Source organism: Dermacentor variabilis, chromosome 4 (assembly GCF_050947875.1).
Source record: "Dermacentor variabilis isolate Ectoservices chromosome 4, ASM5094787v1, whole genome shotgun sequence".
NCBI classification, from domain to species: Eukaryota; Metazoa; Arthropoda; class Arachnida; order Ixodida; family Ixodidae; genus Dermacentor; species Dermacentor variabilis.
In genome coordinates, this window is record NC_134571.1 from 74,147,401 (window position 1) to 74,167,671 (window position 20,271).

At 48.1% G+C, this 20,271-nt stretch overlaps 3 protein-coding genes across 3 annotated transcripts; all 3 read left to right on the top strand.

Moving 5' to 3' along the window:
* The first annotated feature begins 4,637 nt into the window (after nt 1-4,637).
* LOC142578240 (solute carrier organic anion transporter family member 4A1-like) lies at nt 4,638-8,405 on the top strand. The gene is made up of 4 exons (XM_075687640.1): nt 4,638-4,879; nt 5,828-6,112; nt 7,746-7,845; nt 8,280-8,405. Exons 1-4 carry the CDS (start codon nt 4,638-4,640, stop codon nt 8,403-8,405), a joined length of 753 nt encoding a protein of 250 aa, XP_075543755.1.
* A 5,018-nt stretch (nt 8,406-13,423) lies between these two features.
* On the top strand, nt 13,424-14,914 carry LOC142578241 (solute carrier organic anion transporter family member 4A1-like). Its single transcript, XM_075687642.1, has 3 exons — nt 13,424-13,442; nt 13,934-14,289; nt 14,714-14,914. Exons 1-3 carry the CDS (start codon nt 13,424-13,426, stop codon nt 14,912-14,914), a joined length of 576 nt encoding a protein of 191 aa, XP_075543757.1.
* On the top strand, nt 14,696-18,734 carry LOC142577824 (solute carrier organic anion transporter family member 4A1-like). The gene is made up of 2 exons (XM_075687271.1): nt 14,696-15,038; nt 18,260-18,734. The coding sequence occupies exons 1-2, from the start codon at nt 15,020-15,022 to the stop codon at nt 18,592-18,594; spliced, it is 354 nt and encodes a 117-aa protein (XP_075543386.1). The 5' UTR covers nt 14,696-15,019; the 3' UTR covers nt 18,595-18,734.
* The last annotated feature ends 1,537 nt before the right edge of the window (nt 18,735-20,271 follow it).

Sequence of the window (20,271 nt, forward strand, 5' to 3'; positions counted from 1 at the left end):
ACAAGACGGAGAGATATCCGACCCCTTTGACCGCGGCGGAATGTCTCCGTCTCCACATGGAGCATTGCATGCGCAACAAATTGAGGCAAGCGCAGGAGCCCCAAACATTACGAGTGCGGCGGGATCGAGCGACGCAAGGCATTCTCGGGCGCCTCCAGTAGGGGGCCTCACTTCTTTACCCTAGTGCCCAAACACCCTCTCGATAACAAACGAACCCACTGCGAATACGGAACGAGCACGACTACAAAATTACATAGTGAGACTACAAATGCTATAGCTGCAACATAAGTTAGGGATGTAAGCTTTCTATAATGCGTGAACGAATGTAACTTGTGTATCTGGTTACGTCATTTCTGCATCCTCTACTGCCCATACATCCTCTGCAGCAAGCACAAGATGTTTCACCCATGGGTGACGTAAAAGCGTGCCGTAACAGGAAGCTCCCGTCGCACTTCCGCTCTTCCCGCGACCTCATTCTTATTGGCGCCGCTGTGCGCGCAACTCCGGATTGAATGCATAGCCACTTTAGCAGCTGGGGCGAGACCTACTGGGATTGCTTTTCGCGCCGTATATAACCAACCTTTATTTTGCGCAGCCCATTTACTACGTCACAGAAGGGTTACAACGCGAACCGCGCTTCTCAGTGCGTCGGGTATAATGAGTAAAATTTAACGAATAATTTCAAGCCACTTAATTCGGTTTACATTTTTGAAATACAGATACGTGTAACTAGTCTTTTATGAAGATTATCTTCACCTTTCCAATGTGTACATGCGTCGCAAAGTTTATAATACCAGAGACGGTAATTAATGTGATTAGTTTCATGAATGACTGAATTGCTTTGCTTTTTTTCTTGCAAATGATGTCAACCTGGGTGGCTGATTAATCTTTAGTGATGGAATTTCAGTAACCTTGTAGGCGTTTCTTTAAGTGTTCGAAATAAGAAAAAGAAAAAAGAAACACACACAAGCGGGCGCATTGTATACAAAGGTCTAAAATGCTGAAATAGCGTGAGATTTATGACATCGTCAGGATTTCGGGGCAAAATTCAAATGGCGATCTCTGGCCTCGTTTTCTCTCATGATAATCAATCTTGTTCAGCCGATGATAAGCAGTTTTTTTTTTTTCAGAAGTATACCATGCACCTACCGATGTTTCGCTTTTCTAGAATGACCGTGAGGTGGGCGAGTCGGAATTTAGTAATCTTGCAACAAATGCGGGGAAAAGAAATAAATGCAAACGAACACCAAAGCAAAATTTCCTGTTGTTCATGCTTTGGTGTCCCCGTTTTTCTTTTTTTCTTGCGTGTGTGTGTGTTTGTGTGCGTGTGTGGTGCAGGTGTTCATGTGCGTGCGCGTACACGTGTGCGTGTGTTAAGTGCCCGTTTAAGAAACTCTGTTGTTTGCACATATTTCTAGACTTAAGAATAAGGTAATGAAGATTATATGTAACGAAGGGGTTTAGCAATGGCACAGCGCAATGGAGAACGCGAAGGTAAATCAAGGACGCTTATATACAACCGTCAAAGGCTATCCACCAATATCGACTGTAGTAAGTAAACCAGCAAGTCATTTGAAGCTGAATAGGCATCGCCATTCCTGGCCACTTGTCCCAAATAACATTCAATTGAGAAAAACGCAGACCAACCCTTCCCCCTCCTCTCTCGCCCCTCTGTATCTGCCAGTGACGCCTGTACAACATTATTGCGGAGGACATAAAGGTCCAGTCACGCGTGCACGCTGCAGGCGTTTGCAAGCAGGCCGAAAGTACCGCCCGGTCGGATTTTCGGCTTTTCCAAGTCCACGTGGGCTTCACCGAGTGGGCATTGAGAAGAAAGAAGAACCCGGCTGCGAAGCGTGCCGCACGTACTGTGCGCTACCCCGACGCCGCCTGCGAGACCGTGCTGTTCTGAACCGTGAAGAGCTCCCCTTTGGAAGCACCTTCGAAGCTCACTCGAGGTACGTTCAGTTGAGCCGCCGGCCAGCCTTGTAGTCATCTCCTTTCCTCGCGATCTAGAGGCCGCGGTGACGCCTGGGCTATTGACTCTCCCCACGATCAATGAGGCTTCAACTTGGGCTAGACGGTACGCCATCGTTAGGTTTATTGCGCTAGAATTTAGCACAAATAAGGAACAATGAAAAGTACATTGTCGAAATACGCACATTCGCGCGTGTCTTTGTCACATTTCCGTGTGTGAAATTCCAGGGCAATAAGCAAAACGATCCCCTCGCGAGACTGGAGCGCTTCATCTAGAACCGCGCGCTCAGACTCGGAGATGCATCACCCAGAGTAGGCCTTATGCCCCTCCCTTGTCACAGAACTGCTAGCCGGCTTACCGGTATCAAGTTTAGACCAGAAGCAAACTTCGATGGAGCCAGGTGCAGATAAGCAGAGCTCGACTTCGTAACAAAAAAAAGAAAAGAATGTGCTTACGCTAGAATTGTTATAAAGAGTGGATTCCAGCCAATCGTGTTGACAACTGTATTATCTTGAAAAGGGGGGGGGGGAGGTACAGAAGTCTTTCAGCAGCTTCTTTTTTTTTCTTTTGCCGCAAGTTATGATCTTGTTTCGGCAACGATTTATTTAGAATTTTTGCAAAGCCCCATTCCTTAAAGCAGCCATTAATTCATAGAAAGCTTGTTTGCAACCAGGCTCTAAAAATGTTGAAAGGCTATTCGTGTAATTTTTATTGACAATTAGTAGTTTTGTGTTTTACACGGTTTCTTTGTGCGTGAAAATATACTTTCTTTTTCTTTTTTTTTTTTACTAATCAGTACAGGCGTTGTATGAAATAATGCAGAAACAAATATTTAGGCTTTAAATACGCGCACATGCACCTGCAGTTGCTTATTCGATATTCGAGACGTAATATTCGTATTCGATTCGCATTGAAAAATTTGATATTCGCCCACGTCTAAAAAATTGGCATCAGCGTTGAACCAAGCAATAATCAGACATTATATGAGAAACCAGTACTTGATCCCGCAGTAGGTGGTGCTTGATGGCTGCATACCACATCTGGACAGAGGATAATGTTGCGATTCTATTTGAATGCTATTCCTTTCCGAGCTTCGTCTGTGGTTAAAGCGGTGCTCTGCTCATATCATCAGTATCGGGCCGTTGTGAAGTGTGGGGGACTATAATAAAGGAATATAATTGAGCGAAAGGATATATCCTTGCATTATACCGTCCCTGGTTTCTCTGCGTGTGCTGATGGCGATCCCTTAGAATGTTTGAAATATTCTGCCGATGTATGGAGCGCGCTTAAGGCATACTACACCAATTTCGTTAGCGGAACATTTTGCTGTTTTTTTGCTTCATCTGTGACCCGGTTTGTGCAAGAAATAACTTTTCTGAAACCAGAATATTATACTAATTTCCTTTCCTTATATATGGGAACCTTAAGGAAATAAAACGCAAATTCCGACTTCAATTGTTCTCTATTAAATAAGGGCCGGAAACGTTGAATAGTTAACTTATAACCACGTGCGATCAGTTCCGAAGGTGACTAGACACGTTTTAAAAAACCATAATGGGCTTAACATGAAGACGATATACGGTTGGAACCGATATGCGATGGTAAGTGCATTTTATGTGCATGGTTAAAACTTGTATATTAGTTCCATTTTTTTTTTTTTTGCAAAACTGACTGATCGTTATAACCAATGTATTGTTGTATGCGATATTATATGTAGATTGCATTCTAAATTAATATGCAATAATTGCATGCCATCCTAAGCATCCTTGCCATCAGAAATCCTGTGTAGAGTCTCAAAATATCGGGAGTTATCGCGTTGTGAAGTTTCCTGCGTGCCGTCGCACATAAGGCACCCCATTTTCGACGCGCTACGGCGACATCGCAACGATCTCGGAGGACATGATTTCGTGACACTCGGTACGCTACACGACTTAGCTAGCTGTGGAAGAGGCCCTGCATAATCCTGGCCACTTGCGTAGGCATAGCTTTCGAATTCGTGCACAACATTTGTGAACAGTAAACGAGATGACTCGAAGTCATTGTGTTGCATTATTCTGGCGTCGTCATATCGCGCCCCTCGAGCTCCTGGTGCAAAAAGAAAAAAAGCAAATTTAAAAAGATCTCTAAGGCGGTGCTGACGCGTTCCACTTCGCACCTGTCAGGCAATGCGGATGTCAGAACGATGCCACTTTATAGACAAGTGATCGTTTCTTTTTCTCAAGACAACTTCTTCGGCAAGTTAAGGAAGGAAACCGAAACCGAAGTAGCACTGGTAAAAGAAACACATAACAATTTCAAGGGCGCCTATTTGTACGTGTGTCTATTTCTTTTTTCTTTCTTTTTTTACGTGGTTGCCTTAGTTCGTACTTATCTATCAGGACCCGTATTGCCAAAACGCGCTCGCGCCAGAATTTTTCCCTAAGAGAGGATTACTATAGCGAAGGCGGCCGGTCAATGACACGGAGCATTTACGAACGAAAAGCTCCGCGAATTCGGCCCCAGGTATATATTTTTTTCTCGAATCATTTCCTCCGTCAAGGCAGGTAACGTTTCCGAGTCGCCACTGGTGCTCCACCGGCGGAGCAAATCCCACGCGCCAGGCGTTCCGCACGCAGTCCCCGCGTGTACATACTTTGTTATTCCGCAGCGGCCATCGACCATGTCTTCGTTGCCGACGGCGAAATTCGCGGCCGACGTGGGCCAGTCCTCGAGCAGCCTGTCGACGCAGGGCCACTACCAGGACGTGTGCGTGCCTCCGGCCGACGTGGCGCCACCGCCGGAGCCCGCGCGCAAGATATCGCTCACCCAGCTGCCCTACATCAAGCACGCGCGCGAACGGGACGAGCGCTGCGGCTGGTGCTGGTTCCGGCCGGATTTCCTGCTCAAGCTTCGGCACCCCCGGTACTCGCTGCCACTCACTTGGCACCGTCGCCGCTTGTGTACTTTAAGACAATGGACCATTGAAAAAGCCAGTGTGCTGCAGGCGTGGTATATATGAAGCATGACGCCATGCGCCTTCGGCTCACAAAGGCCAATGAACCTTCTCGTATCGTAAATAAGTTACGGTGTTTTACGTGCCAAAACCACTTTGTGATTATGAGACACGCCGTAGTGGGGGACTCCGGAGATTTTGACCACCTGGGGTTCTTTAACGTGCACCTAAATCGAAGTACACGGGTATTTCCGCATTTCGCCCCCATCGAAATACGGCCGCCGTGGCCGGGATTCGAATCCGCGACCTCGTGCTCAGCAGCCCTACGCCATAGCCACTGAGCAAACAAGGCGGGTCTCTCGTATCGTGCAGCGGTGTACTGTACATTTTGCGAGTGTCCAGCGAAAATTGTGGCGCAGGAGAAATTTAGCTGCGAATACGCGAAAAAACTGCCGCGGGACTGGCCGCCCGAGGCATCTTGGCGTGCATTCGCGGGCTTCTCTCGTGCTTGGAAAAATACACACACGTTCATGTACCACATATTGAGCAACAGAATGCTGTATCGGGAGTTTTTCATGTTGGGCTAAAATTTTGTAGTAAACACTTCTAATGTAATTATAATATTTCAGAAGCTGATTAATTAAGGCTCACTATGTAATTCGGTGCAATGCAAAAATAATCTCAGTATCTCCAAGCGACGGCAAACATTATCACTGTGGTTCGTCCAACTACGCGCCATTTGCATATCTTAAACGTTTGGCTCAAGTTACGTGGGCACACCCGGTATGAATGACCATTGCTTATTATATATATATATATATATATATATATATATATATATATATATATATATATATATATATATATATATATATATATATATATAGCTCCTCCAGAGAGTGCCGTCACCCTCGCAGGTACGTGCTGCTGGCCCTGTGCTGCATGGTGTTCCTGCAGGGATTCGTGGCGAACGGTCTGGTGTACATGGTGCTGCCCACCCTGGAGCGGCGCTTTGAGCTCAAGAGCCTCGAGGCCGGCACCATCGTGGCCATGTACCACCTGGCTTCGTGCATCTCGGCACCGCTCGTCACGCTGGTCGCGGCGCGGCGCAGCAAGCCTTTGTACCTGGCCATGTCGGCCGTCGTCATCGGCATCGGCACCATGGTCATCGTTCTGCCCCACTTTATGGCGCCCCACTACATGTACGGGAAGTGGTTCCTCAAAACCTTTTTGGTCCGCAGTTGTTATAGGCATCCATGGACCGCATATGCTGTCTACACCTCTCGCGGTACCATGACTATGGGCCTGTCGAGCGCACGTCCCGCTGTCTTGCGCGATGGCTAGATGAAAGCATTGGACATCGTTCACGGCGGGGTGGAGCGCATACTTCTGCGATAACCGACAATGTTTTATACTTGCCTAATGACGTAAAAGCATAGGCACCAGCATATTCTTCATAGACGTATAGTGACTGTATATTATGGGACACTTATAAATCGCACAAAAAAAAAGTAACTCGTTGTGTGTGTACAGCGCACCTCAAGGTTTCGCCATGGGAGCTTCTCTTCCCGCCTATGTGACTTCTACGTTCTCCCGTATGGCCGCATATTCCTTAACCGGCAGGCGCCTTCGTTTAGGCTATGCCGTTTCAGCAAGCAGAATAGGCAGCGTAGCGTTCCCGCAGACTGAACGGCGAAAACGAAGCCGGGCAGATTTAATGCGTGAAACTTTCACCGCAGGGAAGAGAAGCATGAGCGCTTAAACCTGTGCCCGAGCAAAGGCATAGAGAGCTCGTTGTGCGGCACACCAGCCGGCGACCTGCGCCGCTTCCGGTTCATCTTCTGGGTGGGGCACTTCATCGTGGGTGCCGGCTCGTCGCCCATGTACACGCTGGCGCTGATTTACCTCGACGAGAACGTGCCTACCACCCTGTCCACCAAGTACATAGGTGGGCTTTCCACTTAGCCGTTCCCGCTTCGCCGTCGCTAGCCGTAAAGCGTCCACGCGTAGCCATGGAGTACACGAGCAAAGCCTACCGGCGATAAATAAGATAGAATTTTTTTCAAAAGGCTAGTTGATTCTTGATCATGGATATGAAGTTGCACTGCATGCAGTTATAACAAGACACAAACGGTGAAATACAATTACACCCTGTGTGTGATCGTGACTCTTTTGTTTCTTATAACTGTAGCAGTGCAAGTTCGTGTCTGTGATCTACTAATGGCGACGTCAGTGAAACGCGTTTTCCAACACTAGAGCACGTTTACTTAACCAGGGATGGCGAAAAGTACTCGGCGGACGAGGAGAACGAAGCACTGAGCGAGTGGTCACTTGCCTGCGACTGAGTTCCCTGGCCGAGTATCTGCAGGTGCTGTCATCAAATGCTCACGAAATTGTAGTTAACTATTGCTGCTGCGGCATCACAGAGCTGCCAGTCAGTTTATGGCGTACCCTTTACGAACTTTAGCCAACTGAAGTGTCTCTTGTGACAGCGCCTTATGGCGTTGAAAGAAAATATAGGGAGATCGCGAAATGGCATGCGTAGATGTTGACGATGGTTTGTTTACTGCTGGACATAATAAACTGTTCGCCGAATTCAAGTAAGAGCTATTGGCTTCATGATGTCCTCGGGATTAACGCAATATACTTATTGACAGATCAGGGCAAGAAAGTGTGAGTTTTCCCCTCAGCCGCGCTTACGCTTGATGGTTTAGCAAGCGACTCAAGAACATTTAACTGCGTCAATACGGCATGTGTTGTTATTCCAACCGGCTAAGTCGTCACAGAAGGAGAAGACAGCTAGACCACAAGGTTCTCTTCTTTCGAACTCCGCAGCGACTTACCAGGCAACGTCCCTCCTCGGAACGGCCTCCGGCTTTGTACTATCGGGATACATGCTCAACATCTACACCGAGGTCTCGTACGACCCTTCGAGGTACGAAACTGCACGCCTTCGCAAAGCCTTACATATAAAGCTATTCGGGCCAGGCTGTAACAAACACGTCTACGTTTTTCCTCACTTCACACTTTCATTGCATTTTCGCTCTAATTTTGCCGACATCAAAATTAGCCTGCTCATTCACGATTCGTCAGACCACGCCACTTATACATACAACGAAGTATACAACGCGCACGGAAACAGGTCGCAGCGCCACTACGGCTTTGCAGTCAAGTTCCGAGGGTTCTCGGAGCGCTGTACGAATTTTTTTCCGTCAACGAGTCGTCGCCACTCTTCTCGTAGTGTTGCTAAGACAATAATCGCGCATGCGATGTAGCATGTAAGCAGCTTTCAGGATAATCGATGGCTTATCCGTAATTCCGAGCTCGCAAGTCGCCGCATTGCTTCTGTTCCTCTCCTCGCTTGTCCAGGCTGGGCCTGACGCCTCAGAGCAACGTCTGGATCGGCGCATGGTGGCTCGGTTACCTGATTGGCTCCATTTCGTCCATCATCGTGGCTTTTCCCACAAGCCTCCTGCCCAAGGAACTGCCAAGTGAGGCCAATATATGTTACACAAGTCGTAGAAGTTAGTAGAAATTGCAGCGCGAGTTAGTAGAAACGTAAAACTGAATGACTGTGCGAAGTCGTCCGCAGAATTTTATGAGATTTAGTTGCCGAAAAAGGCTGCGATTATCTGGTACAGCCAGGACATGCGACATGGTATCGAGCTCCGAACTCGCGCCTGCGACCACCGTAGTGCGCTTCTCAATTTCAAACGTGGTCCGGCTTCTCAGGTGGCAGGAGGCCTGTAACCCCAGAGACGCGACGTCGCGCTGGTACAGGCCGACAGCACTTAATTCAACGAGCATGGTCGTCAAATAAGCGAAGAAACTGATCGTGCTCATGCATTTCGTCACTGTGTGCTTTGTAATAGAAACATCGGCTCACAACCGTGGCGTCAGTGTTTCGGACGCACGTATAGGAAGCATTGCTGACCGCTAAAACATTTTCCCTTCGCTTCCCGCGTATACGTTATATTTCTGAAGGGAACGGTGGTAATCAGCATATGCGCATCAACACCTCCACCCGCGCTGATGACTGGAGCTTGGTTGAGACGTGATTTGTGAAAATACTCTCCAAACGCAACATTGGCAGCACATGAAAGGTGAAAGCGGGCTTTTATTTTTGCATCATGATAATAACTTTGAGCCCATTGCGTAGTGATGATTCTGAGTTGCTTCATGGACACCGACTACTGCCAGTTATTAACCTCGTAAAATATAATATTTTGATCGCCTTGTTCAAGCCACTTAACGACCACATTCCTTTAAACGTCTGCTGGAAGTCACTTCTCGTTAATACAAATCTTAGCTTCCTTGTTGATAACAACTTCCGTTTACCGATGATACGAACTAATTACGGAAAACACACTGCATACTTTTCAGCATTATCATTTTGGAATAACCTCCCGTGAGATATTAGTTTGTCTCCACCGTTACGTTTCTGAAACCACTCTTCCTTTCTGTTAGGTAGCCAACTTGTGATATCTAGTGCATCCTATTCTACTTGTTTTTGCCATATTAATGCTTATGAGTGTAGCCATTATTTTATGTATTTGTAAGAGTTGCCTAATCACTGACGTACTTCATATTTAGTTTGAAGTTTTCTTGTTGCTCTTTTTTTTTGCATCTACACGCACTTCCAATGCTGATGTCTATACTGTAAGCTTGTACTTATTTCTTCGGTGCTCTTATATGCACCGCACCTTTATTTTACGTACAGGAGGTCTCCATCCGGCCTTACACTTTGGGATCTCCTCCTGCGTATTCCATTATGAAAGTATGTCATTGACTAACCTGAATAAACTGAAACTGAGAAGCTCAGCCATAATTCGTCTATTCTTCCATTTGGCCGTATAAAGAAAAAGCTATATGCGACCGAAACTACTACGCAGCATTTACTTAAAGTTGTTTACTTGGTGTCGAGGTCACGTGGTTATATTCGCGCAGCTTTGTTAGAAATCTCTTAGAGCAATCATTGAGAAGCTAGATTAAGAAGGATGCATTTCAATTAATGTGGCTCACTTGCGTGACAGATTGTAACGCAAGGGCTTCAGAAATGAGGAACCACGGGACGAATTCGTCAGTTTGAGCTATTGTGCCCCGCTTGCGTCGTCCTTCTGAATTCCCGCACTTACTGCGCCACAACTACGTCATCTTAAGCCCATGGCGACCCTCCCGATTTCGCGAGCACATTATGCAGCGTCCGGCACGAAGCTAATAATGCGCTATTATGCGTATACTGACCTGGGAAACGTAGCTAGAGCGCAAGCGTAACGTCTAGTTGTTGTGGCCATAGAGACTTACACACTATACCAAAGGTGTAATTTGTGAATTTCACTTTTTATTGGGCGAATGTGTGCCCAGAGGCACGCGTAAAGCTCAAATCGCAACGACAGCGGCGAGAACAGTCGTCAGTCATAGACTATAACTCACGGATCAAGTACGTACTACCGCTATTTATGCATGCATCACTGTACATTCCAGTGTCTCGCGCTGCCTGGCATACATTGCTGGCGCTCGCATACATTCTGAAATGTACGACACTATTCGCGTCGCGCGCCCAGTATTATTACAAAAGACTCTTTCGCTATAGAGTCGGCGACATTTACTAAATTTCGAATACAGTTGGCATCTAATAACACTGGCAAAAGCAAAACAACGTGCGCGTGACAATATTTAAAAACAAACTTTATGACGGTCCTTTTCTCTTTTCAACTTAAATGTTTTGTGCCTTTTCCTGCCCCAGCTCATGGCTGTCGTAATAGCCGTTCCGTACTTTGTTTTTTTGTGCTGTGTCAGGTCAGATATGGGCGAAATTGGAGAAGAAATGCGGCGCCGCCGGTAAGAAAGGCAAGAAGCCCAAGGAAGCTTTTGGCGGCTTCAAGGACATCCCCGCCCACGTCAATGCCTTGCTTCACAACGCAACGTACATGTTTCTGTGCCTGGCTGGCACAGCAGAGAGTAAGTTCAAAGCCTCGCTGTGTACTGGATCTGAAGGTACAGTATGGCAGCATCAGTTTCAAGCGGACATCATTTTCGCCATTAGGCACCTTGCGGCGCGTTTTTTTGATCCACTCTCTGACTAGGTGGCTTTCAAGTTGTTGCTGTCTATGAAGCGCTAAAATGAGTGCGTAGAATTTGGGTTCAAGTTTGAAAGCTTGAAGTGGCCTCCAATACTGCGTCCTGACTTGTCAAATAGGGATCACCAGTGAGAAATCAGTCTGTTCTTGAACAGACTTCATTAGCTGTGTCAGTCTCTAATTCGTCTTTCACTGTGTGGTCACTTGCTTGCTTTAGTCTTGGTGACGTACTGGGGTCTTGTGCCGCTTGTAAGACTTTGCATTTTTCCCGTCGGCAGTGGCTGAGTTTACAGGCTCCCAATACATGACGTGGAAATTTGAAAAATTTCAAGTCACTGCTAATTGCGATACCTCGTTATTCTTTTCTGTAGCATTAAGGTCTGTAGCGAGTTTCGTGTAATGCGGCAATAAGGTACGACCTCCTTGATTTACACAACTGTCACATCGGAGGTCCTCGTCTCGTTGTCAAAAAAATTCCTGGCGCCTTTCAAAAAGATGGCTTAAAAATACACCGAAAACATATTGGCACTTCCGCTGTTTTAGCCAGCCTGCGTGTTCATAAAAAAAAAAAAGAGGCATTTATTTACGTTGCTTTTTTCTGGGGTATTGTGCTGGTTATTTCGAGAAGGCCGGTCTGCAGAAAGCCTCCTTTCGCATGTGTGACTGCGAGTGATTGCGAGATGAACGTGCGAGGCCGAATGTTTTCCGTGTATCACATACGTGTGCGTTGAACTACGTGCCTTCACAAAACAGTCACCTCTTGCGTCGTTTGAAATAGTAGTCGCAATGTCCTTCTGCTGATCCCTTCAGGCGCTGTGTACACAATTGTGAAGTCCAAGGAGTGTACTAAAACTAAGAGTACTCATTAAAGTAATGGTACTTAAAACGAACGTGTCGCGTACATGTTCGAGCACTTTGGTTGAACGTGTGTTGCAAGCTTGAATAATACATGTAAAATTCTCTAGTAAAACGAATTCGAAGGTAGACGGACGGATGTTTGCTCTCGGTGTTGGAAAAGTGCTTTCCAAGTGGGCTAGACATGAACGAGTTGATGTTCTCATATCTGGCGTGCCTATTGAGTGTTCTCACATGGAGTCCAGATTCTGTAAACTTGATCAAACTCACTGACGAATAGAAAACTCTCAAACCTTTTGCTGATGTACGCTTTTAATGATCTTAAGGATACAAGAAATGTGGTCAAGCTAAATTCTTATGGAAAAGCTTTATTTGGGCCTGAAATGGCGAACAATATTTTTCGACAAAACCACTCTCTTCGAGACGACATAATCATTTGATCGAGGTCTTGACAGCAATAGGCTGCCTTCCAGAATGCATATTTCAATCGTATCCTAACAGCTTGCTCACTCTCAGCAGATACTGTATGTTCTTTGTGTATAGTCATTCTTATAAACGACAAGCAGCTAGCTTATTTTTTTTCTCCTCTGCTTTTCAGCCATGATAATGACCGGCCTGGCGACCTTCATGACGAAGCTCTTCGAGTCCCAGCTGGGCATAAGCTCCTCCAGCATAGCTCCGATACTGGGTACGTAAGCATCCAGCTGTATAGATACAACGCTGCTAATTCCTTCTCCGCTGGTACTTTAACTCGCGAATGTAACGTAACCAATGTATACAACAGATACATTTCCATGCATATCTTTGTATAATAATTCCCGCTGACCGAACTTGACAGTCGCACCTAATGCTTTTTGTACACTTTCCGAAGAAACCGCTGAAGAAGGGTCTGGATCCGACCTAGTTGGTATGGCATCATTTTCCTTAAGGCAGATAAAGCGCACAAAGACACTGACGGCGAAAAGACGACAAACAGTTAATAATAATAATAATAATATTTGGGGTTTTACGTGCGAAAACCACTTTCTGATTATGAGGCACGCCGTAGTGGAGGACTCCGGAAATTTTGACCACCTGGGGTTCTTTAACGTGCACCTAAATCTAAGCACACGGGTGTTTTCGCATTTCGCCCCCATCGAAATGCGGCCGCCGTGGACAAACAGTTGGAAGTAGAGCCTTGTTTGTCTTCCTTACGCCGTCTGTATCTTTGTGCTCTTGACCTGCCTTGAGGAAAATGATGCCGCTGAAGAAACACTCGTTTGTTAGCGATCTCGCAACTAGGGCTGCTCGAAACTGGATTTGCGCCGCACACGGACTCTGGCGGTGGTGGCGTCTGTGCACGCACGTACTTTGGAGGCCACAGCCGGCAGTGTTGTGTACCAGAAGACGACGACGCTGCTTGCATCACGGAGAGGTTCTCGAGAAGATGGAGGAATTTGCTGTGAGAAGCTGCTTGTGTCGCAGTGAATTAGTTCAGAGTCAGAAGAGTCGCCGAAGTCTGCTAATTATTAATACGAATAGCATTCCTGGCAGTGCCAGACCAGCTTTCTTTCCGGTTATCTAGCTATCCCATCAAAAATGTGGGCCCATACTGGGGGTACTGCAATCTTAAATGTGGGCTGTTCACGTGGGTATGTGCCAAAGGGTATGTGCTACTGAGTGTGTTCCGCTCTTCAATTAACCTCTGTGACGCCAGTTTTGGTTACTGCGTATATACCACTGGGTATGCGCGGACTTAGCAGCGGCGCCGCCAGAAGGCAGAGCGTGTCCGGGGGGAAACGCGAGAGAGGAACCCGGCTGCAGTTGACGCCTGAACATGACGCGTTTCGGCTATTCGCATACTTGTATAGCTATCGTAGGCGAGTTCTGCCCAAATTTTGTTTTCTTCCTTTCTTGTGCTCAAGTGGTGGCTTGTATTACTTGCGGCGTTTACCAGCACGACTTTCACGCTTCGCTCGTAAAATGCGTTACTCTGTCTTTCGCAGCCCCGTAAAAGCCATGTTGCGGAAGTTACGTACTGTACTACCTGTTCTCAATGGAAAAGTTAACTGTACGCGAGGCTGCTGCTGTGCCTGCGCGTTGCTGCAGGCAGCGTGGCAGTTCCGGGTGCGTGCGGCGGCATCCTTCTGGGCGGCTACTGCGTGCACAAGCTGAACCTGGACATAGACGGCATCGTGCGCATGTGCCTCATGTGCTCCGTGGTGCCCTGGCTGAGCAGCTTCGTGCTGCTCTACAGCTGCCCGGCCCCGACCTTCTTCGGCATGAACCATACGTCGAGCCGGTTCTACGTGTCCAACGTGTCCAACCAGTTCGACCAGCCCTGCAACGCCAACTGCAACTGCCCCATCGAGAACTACGACCCAGTGTGCGGCAAGGACTTGCTCACCTACTACTCGCCCTGCTTTGCCGGCTGCAAGCGCGACTACATCTACGAACACGTCAAGGTGCATACAGCCAGAGACCACTATGCAGCCAGCCATTTGCTCATTTAATCGGTTCAACATGGTGCCTGTTTAAAATACTGAACATTAGCAGGTCGATACTGAATCTGGAGGAAAAAGCTCGCCTTTTGTTCCACTTTTGTTTCTCTTTCTTTCCTTAGGAATATGAAGCTTACGAAGCAATATGCTTATAGGAATGCGCTTATGTGAAGACTCGTACATTCAGTCAACAGTTCAGCAGAAAATAAAAATGGTTTTCTCCATTGCCTTCGTAGGTTTGGTTATCTGTTCACTTCAAGAGCTTTCTCGACGTACTTTAGAGAATTGGTATTTTTTTTTTTTTTTTTTGCTGAGAGACGCGTGATGGTTGTGGTGGGCTGCCTGTTCGTGTACGGTATAGACTCTCTCTACCTCTCTGCTTTCGCAGGTGTACACGGACTGCCAGTGCATCTCGCACCCAGGCGTGGAGACGATGGTGTTGTGGGGGCTGCCGCAGAAGGTGCAGGCGGACCGGAAGAAGTGCGTGGGCGAGTGCAACGCCCTGTTCGTCTACATGAGCGGCATATTCCTCTACATTTTCTTCACCTTCCTGCTCTACACGCCGGGCGTGTCGGCTACGATACGGTGAGCGATCCGGCACAAGCGCCGGTCTGCTCAGGCTGACGTCGTCTCCTTGCTTTCTTGCAGGTGCGTCGAGGAACACTTGAAGGCCCTCTCACTGGGGTTTCAATGGATGATGGTAACTTTGTTAGGTGAGAGAGCAGCTTCCCAAAGAACACCTGGCCGTTGCGCAGTAGGCTCAAGACAGCACGCTCAGCGTTCATCAAATGCTTGACAGTGACGCGTTTGCACATGAATACACGTGACGCGAACGCAACACATCACTACCTGGGAGAAACTATCCGACCAAAAACGTGGCTTTTCAGCACCGGAAAGCAGTGCTATGGCTCCGATAATTTACAGGCCCATGTAAGTTGGTTTCCGATCGCGTGCTATTATGCACAGGGGCAAGCTTTAAACTGCACGGAAACACACCACACAGATCGCGCTGTGTGGTGTGGGTTCTCGCCCAGTTTCGGAGTTGTCCCTCTGCATTACAGCCCGTAATCGAAAGCAATGTATAACTCACTGGGCACCGATTCCAGCCCTACATGTAGGGGTGGACGCGCTCAAATCTTGGAGGTCTGCCACAGGCACTACAACTATCTCACTCAAATTGGACACGTGGAATGTTCTATGGCAGAAGGAGAACCATGCACACCCTGTCGTTTCGAGACAGCTTTCTTTAATAGGCCTCTCCCTGGTTGCAAACAAGCAGTTCGGTCACACTGCAAGCGCCCAGCCCATCTGCCACGCCGGTGGAGCGTTCGCTGGTTAGGAAAAGACGTCTAGCAGGCCGGATTTCTCTAAATATAGGAGCGGTGCTTGTATCTAAACTGCTGCAATCGCGAATTCTAGTATTGAAATTTTCTGCACAAACAGTGGCTAGAAAGCATGGGATTGTCTATAGAGCGGACCGAACGCGTTTTACTGGTGCAACAACGTAGTGCATTGGGTGCCACGCTAAAAAATACCAGGTGGTCAAAATTAATCCGCAGTTCCCCACTACGCCATGCCTCATAATCAGATGGTTATTTTAGCTCTCGAAACCCTAGAGTTTAATTTTATCGCGATAGCAACTATACGAGGCACTCCAGGCGCATTTACGCCGTCGTCATCGGAGTCTCCCTCGCCTTCGCCGTGAGGATGCGTATAAAGTCCAAGTGCGACAACATCGCGCCCGTGCGCGTATGCCGTGGGTGCGAGTGAAAGCACGCAAGGGTGAGCCGAGAAGGATGGTGGCTTGATCTGCGCGTGCAATGGAGGAAGGTGGGGTAGGAAGCGCGCCGTCTTTCATCGCACGCAAGCCAGCAGAAGGGGAGGGGGGGGGGGGTGTGCTCTGGCGGCTGCTGCATGCTATGGTGCGGCTGAGCGCGGCTACATGGGTACATAGTCTAGGTGGACCGAGGGCTGATGGCTTCGTGCGCATTGTGTTCTGGCCACTTTGCGTTGAAGCGAAATCCTGCATGAAGAACGATTCGCTGGCTGATGCTGCTGCTGCCGCTCTTCCTCACGCCAGCTTTTTCACAGCGAGTGTTCGCGGTCATCGAGTTAAACGTCCGCCTGTGCGCGCGTGACACCATGCTTGTTAATTTAGTTAGTAAGCGAATGTTTACTAGTTTACATGGCCAATAAATCTACTATCCTTACTTCGTATAGCTCTCTAATAATTTGATATCGCAATCGATGCTTCACCTTTCGGATGATCCTGTGACATCTTTTTTTTCTTTATCAACAACGATGTTGCCCAGTGTGAAAGCCCCAGAAACGAAAACGAGCGCCAAAGTTGTCCAACTTACGATCTCATGTTCTATTTATTTAACTATATCTTTTCTATGGCACGGCGCGTTAAAATACATCGGCAGAATTTCTCCTTTTGTGTTTTCTTTCAGAGTTACTTTTCGTGACACTTGCCAACTAGATAACGTTGAACTTTCATTTTTTAGTTGTTCTGAATAAGCTATTTACGACGCATCTTATGAAGTTCCGAAAGGCAAAGATGGTTGCTTTCTGGTTTCTCACATTAATCATTGCTACGTATTTTAAAGCGGCGAGCTGTTGGCTGCATTTATGTGGTTAGTTTGGACCCGTTTGCCAACTCTTATTGGTCGTCGAGGTTAACAGGGGTGTTGATCTCACGCTTTGCGTGATGTGGCTGACAGTACTGGCCGACCTGACGCCCACTGAATAGGCCCTAGAGGACCCTAGGAAGCCAATGTTAATCACACGGCGGCGCTCGTATAGTATAGACGAGACTCCGCTTTGGGGCAGAAATACCAATAGGTATTTACTACATAAGGCTGGTCAGGGACACCACTTGCAATGGGGGGACGGGAATCGGTCACGTATAAGATGCTTCATTATCAAATGACTTTTAAAGAGGAGCAAATGTGTAGAAGAGACTGAAATAATGTGTGCAAAGACGAACAAATTAGTCAATGCAATTAATTGAACGGCGTTTCCTGTCTCAAAACAGTTCAATAGCTTTCTACGCTCTATGTGCGCTCCATGTACGGTTTGCTTTTATCAGTGTATAGACATCGTGTAATTGTGAGATATCTTGACCATAGCATTATATGTGATTCATGTGTACCTCTGTTTACAAAAAAAAAGGCAAAGGCTTAGGATAGGATAGGGATAACTTTAATAAAGTGCCGGCAAACGACGGTTTAACGCGTCGTGACGCTGGCCAAGCGTCGACCCGGGGTTATACCCTACTCTGCACTAGCCCAGTTGGGCCCGTTTGTAGTGGGTCATGAGGCTTGTGCTTTTCGAGCGCACCCCGGGCCTGCTGACGGCCCATAGTTGTGTGTCCTTGTCTGCAGACTGCAGTGCACCTTGAAGTTCGGGCGAGTAAGTCCTGGAGGTAGCTGCCGTCGGGAACCTGGCACAGTCCCACATGAATTGTCCATTGGTCCATAGTGTCCTGTTGTTTCGCCATGTTCAATGCGCAGTCATTCTTTCCCCTTATCTTTGAGGAGGGAGGGACGCAATAGGAAAAGTGGAAGCAGGGGCTTGCATTTCGTCTCACCAAAGCCCGTGCACTGAAGCGAAAAGTGCAGGTCACGCCAGGAACGAAAATCGGCTGTGTTCCGTCTTCGGAAAGGAACATGCGCTTGCCCATTAGGCTCCGGTACTCCATCCGTTATCATGACCTTTATCGTTATTATCTGTTGAACTGATTTAGTGCGAAGCAGGATTAGCGGAGCGCAATGGGCGACCTGTTTTGTATCTTCTTCCCTACTGACTGGAGTGACCCGTGCAGATTTCGCGCTACATTGCGCGGTAATTATTGAGACGGCGATGTCTTCTTTTTTGCCCTCCCGCTACACTTGTGTAGTCGCGCATTCGAGTGCGAAATTGCACTGCGCAGGCGCCATCCCCGCAGCGGCCCTGTTCGGCTTCGTGATCGACAACAGCTGCGTCCTGTGGAACACGGTGTGCGAGCAGCTGGGCGCCTGCGCCGTGCACGACAACGAGGTGATGTCGCGCAACCTGTTCACGGCCGTGATCGTCCTCAAGACGCTCTCCATGCTGTTCTTCGTCAACGCGCTCATCTTCCTGCGCGGCTCCGGCACCGAGCGGGGCAGCCACGACGGCACGCCCGAGTGCGAGTCCAGCTCCAACGCGAGCGCGCCCGTCATGCAGTCGGCGCACAAGCTGGCCCGCCTCATCCAGGGGCGAGCCTCGTCCGGGTCCCTCTACTGACACCAGCCGCCGCCGCTGGAGCGGCGCGCGTGTTTCGCCTGCGCCGTTGGACGCGTGCGCACCCGTTGCGTGTGCGTCTTTCGTCAATGACTCATTTCGTTTTTTTTTTGATATAGCGCCGTTGTGTACGTTTTCATAAATCCGACGTAGTTTGAAGAAGCTTTGTACGCACGGTGCGGGTCACCACATTGGTGCGTATACGATTACATACATGCCTTACATTAATGATTTCGTGCTGACCTGGCTTATTTTCTCACATGTTTTGTACAGCGCAACTGTTGAGTGGACTCCCACGACATTTCTTGCGCGACGGTGCGGCGGCCTGCGCGGTGTGAATCGGAGACCGCGACGCAGCCTGCACCGGTGTCCTGAGCTTGCTTTCACACGTAATTATTGAAGAGTTCTAGAATAAAAGTTACCTTACGGTATGAAACATTGGAATACTTCGCTTCTTGGCCAGAAATTCATATTTTTTTGTTACTCGCATCGCGTTTAACAGTCTTCACTTTGGAGGCCAGCTAGAAGCTGCCTAGATTGGGGCCATCATGTGCGGGCTTTCTTGCTAAGGTCAATCCCGTCAACGTCTTAGCGGCGTTGGCTTTAGCCTCCACAGGCCTGCCGGGGATATCGCCGGCTGCTATTCTATCCTTAGAATAGCAGCCGGCCATTAGCCGGCCATTAGCCGGCCTTAGCCCATCATCGCCAGCCCTCGCAGGCGGCCTGCGAGGACGGCGTCGAGAGTCCTTTGGCCCCGACGCCCCCATAGGGAGCGCTGTTTTACATTCCATTTGCGAGAACATTAATTGGTAGGCACATGCGAAAGTTTTACAGCGAAGCTGTTAGGGCTAGCTCTGCAAACGTCTTCTTGCAGCGGCATGCGACGGCGTGGTCGACATCGAACGTAAAATTTTACGCAACTTGTTTGGGGGTCCCCGAATTTGGTCAGAAATGTGATGGTCGACGATTTTAAAGATATTTTCATTGTGTAAACTCACTCAAGCAGACAATTTATACGCGCGTTTCATAATTTTCGTTTCTCATGTTGACGTTATGCCGACTCGAGGTTGAAGGTCAGCCCAGAGTTTGTGCATTTGCGGCGCTTAATGTAGACTGGCATCGTGCTGCAACGCATCCTGTGTGGGAACCGTCACTAAGCCAGCAGTTACCACGTTCGAACGCAGTAGCAGCAAACGGACCCCTTGTAATTGCGAAGGATGCGAGAAATCGCTTGTATGACTTCGCTGTCTATGATGCATGAGTTGTCAGATTGGCATGTTGTTGCGTGTATACGACTGACCTTCGACTAAAGAAAAACATCGCTTTAAATATCGGAATTTGAATTGCGAGACTTCCACCGGAACTATTCCAAAGAAAATAAACTTTATTAAGGAAATGGTCAGGCAGTCTTGGTTTTGGTGGCCTCAGGTGGCGGCTCGAAGTCCTTGGACTCGGGCGGCCTCTTCGGCTTGCCGGACGGCCCCAACAGAGCTGGTCTTCCAGCTCCGAAATATTACAACTTGGGCAGCGGGAGGGATAAAGGAGGAGGTCAGTTTATATATTGTCGACTGTTTCTGAGCCTCGAAGAAATAGGAGCAGTGACTGGAATACCAGTCGCCGTTTCTCTGGGGGAACAGTGAGAAGGCGCCAGGCGTCGAAATCCTGAGGCCATTGTGAACG

What these genes read in the sequence shown, in the direction of transcription:
- LOC142578240 (XM_075687640.1), top strand. Translation starts at nt 4,638, where the DNA reads ATGTCTTCGTTGCCGACGGCGAAATTCGCGGCCGACGTGGGCCAGTCC. An exon ending in CTCAAGCTTCGGCACCCCCG is followed by an intron (nt 4,880 to 5,827) that starts GTACTCGCTGCC and finishes TCACCCTCGCAG; the next exon opens with GTACGTGCTGCTGGCCCTGT. An exon ending in GTCTCGTACGACCCTTCGAG is followed by an intron (nt 7,846 to 8,279) that starts GTACGAAACTGC and finishes TCGCTTGTCCAG; the next exon opens with GCTGGGCCTGACGCCTCAGA.
- LOC142578241 (XM_075687642.1), top strand. An exon ending in ACATCTACGAACACGTCAAG is followed by an intron (nt 14,290 to 14,713) that starts GTGCATACAGCC and finishes CTGCTTTCGCAG; the next exon opens with GTGTACACGGACTGCCAGTG.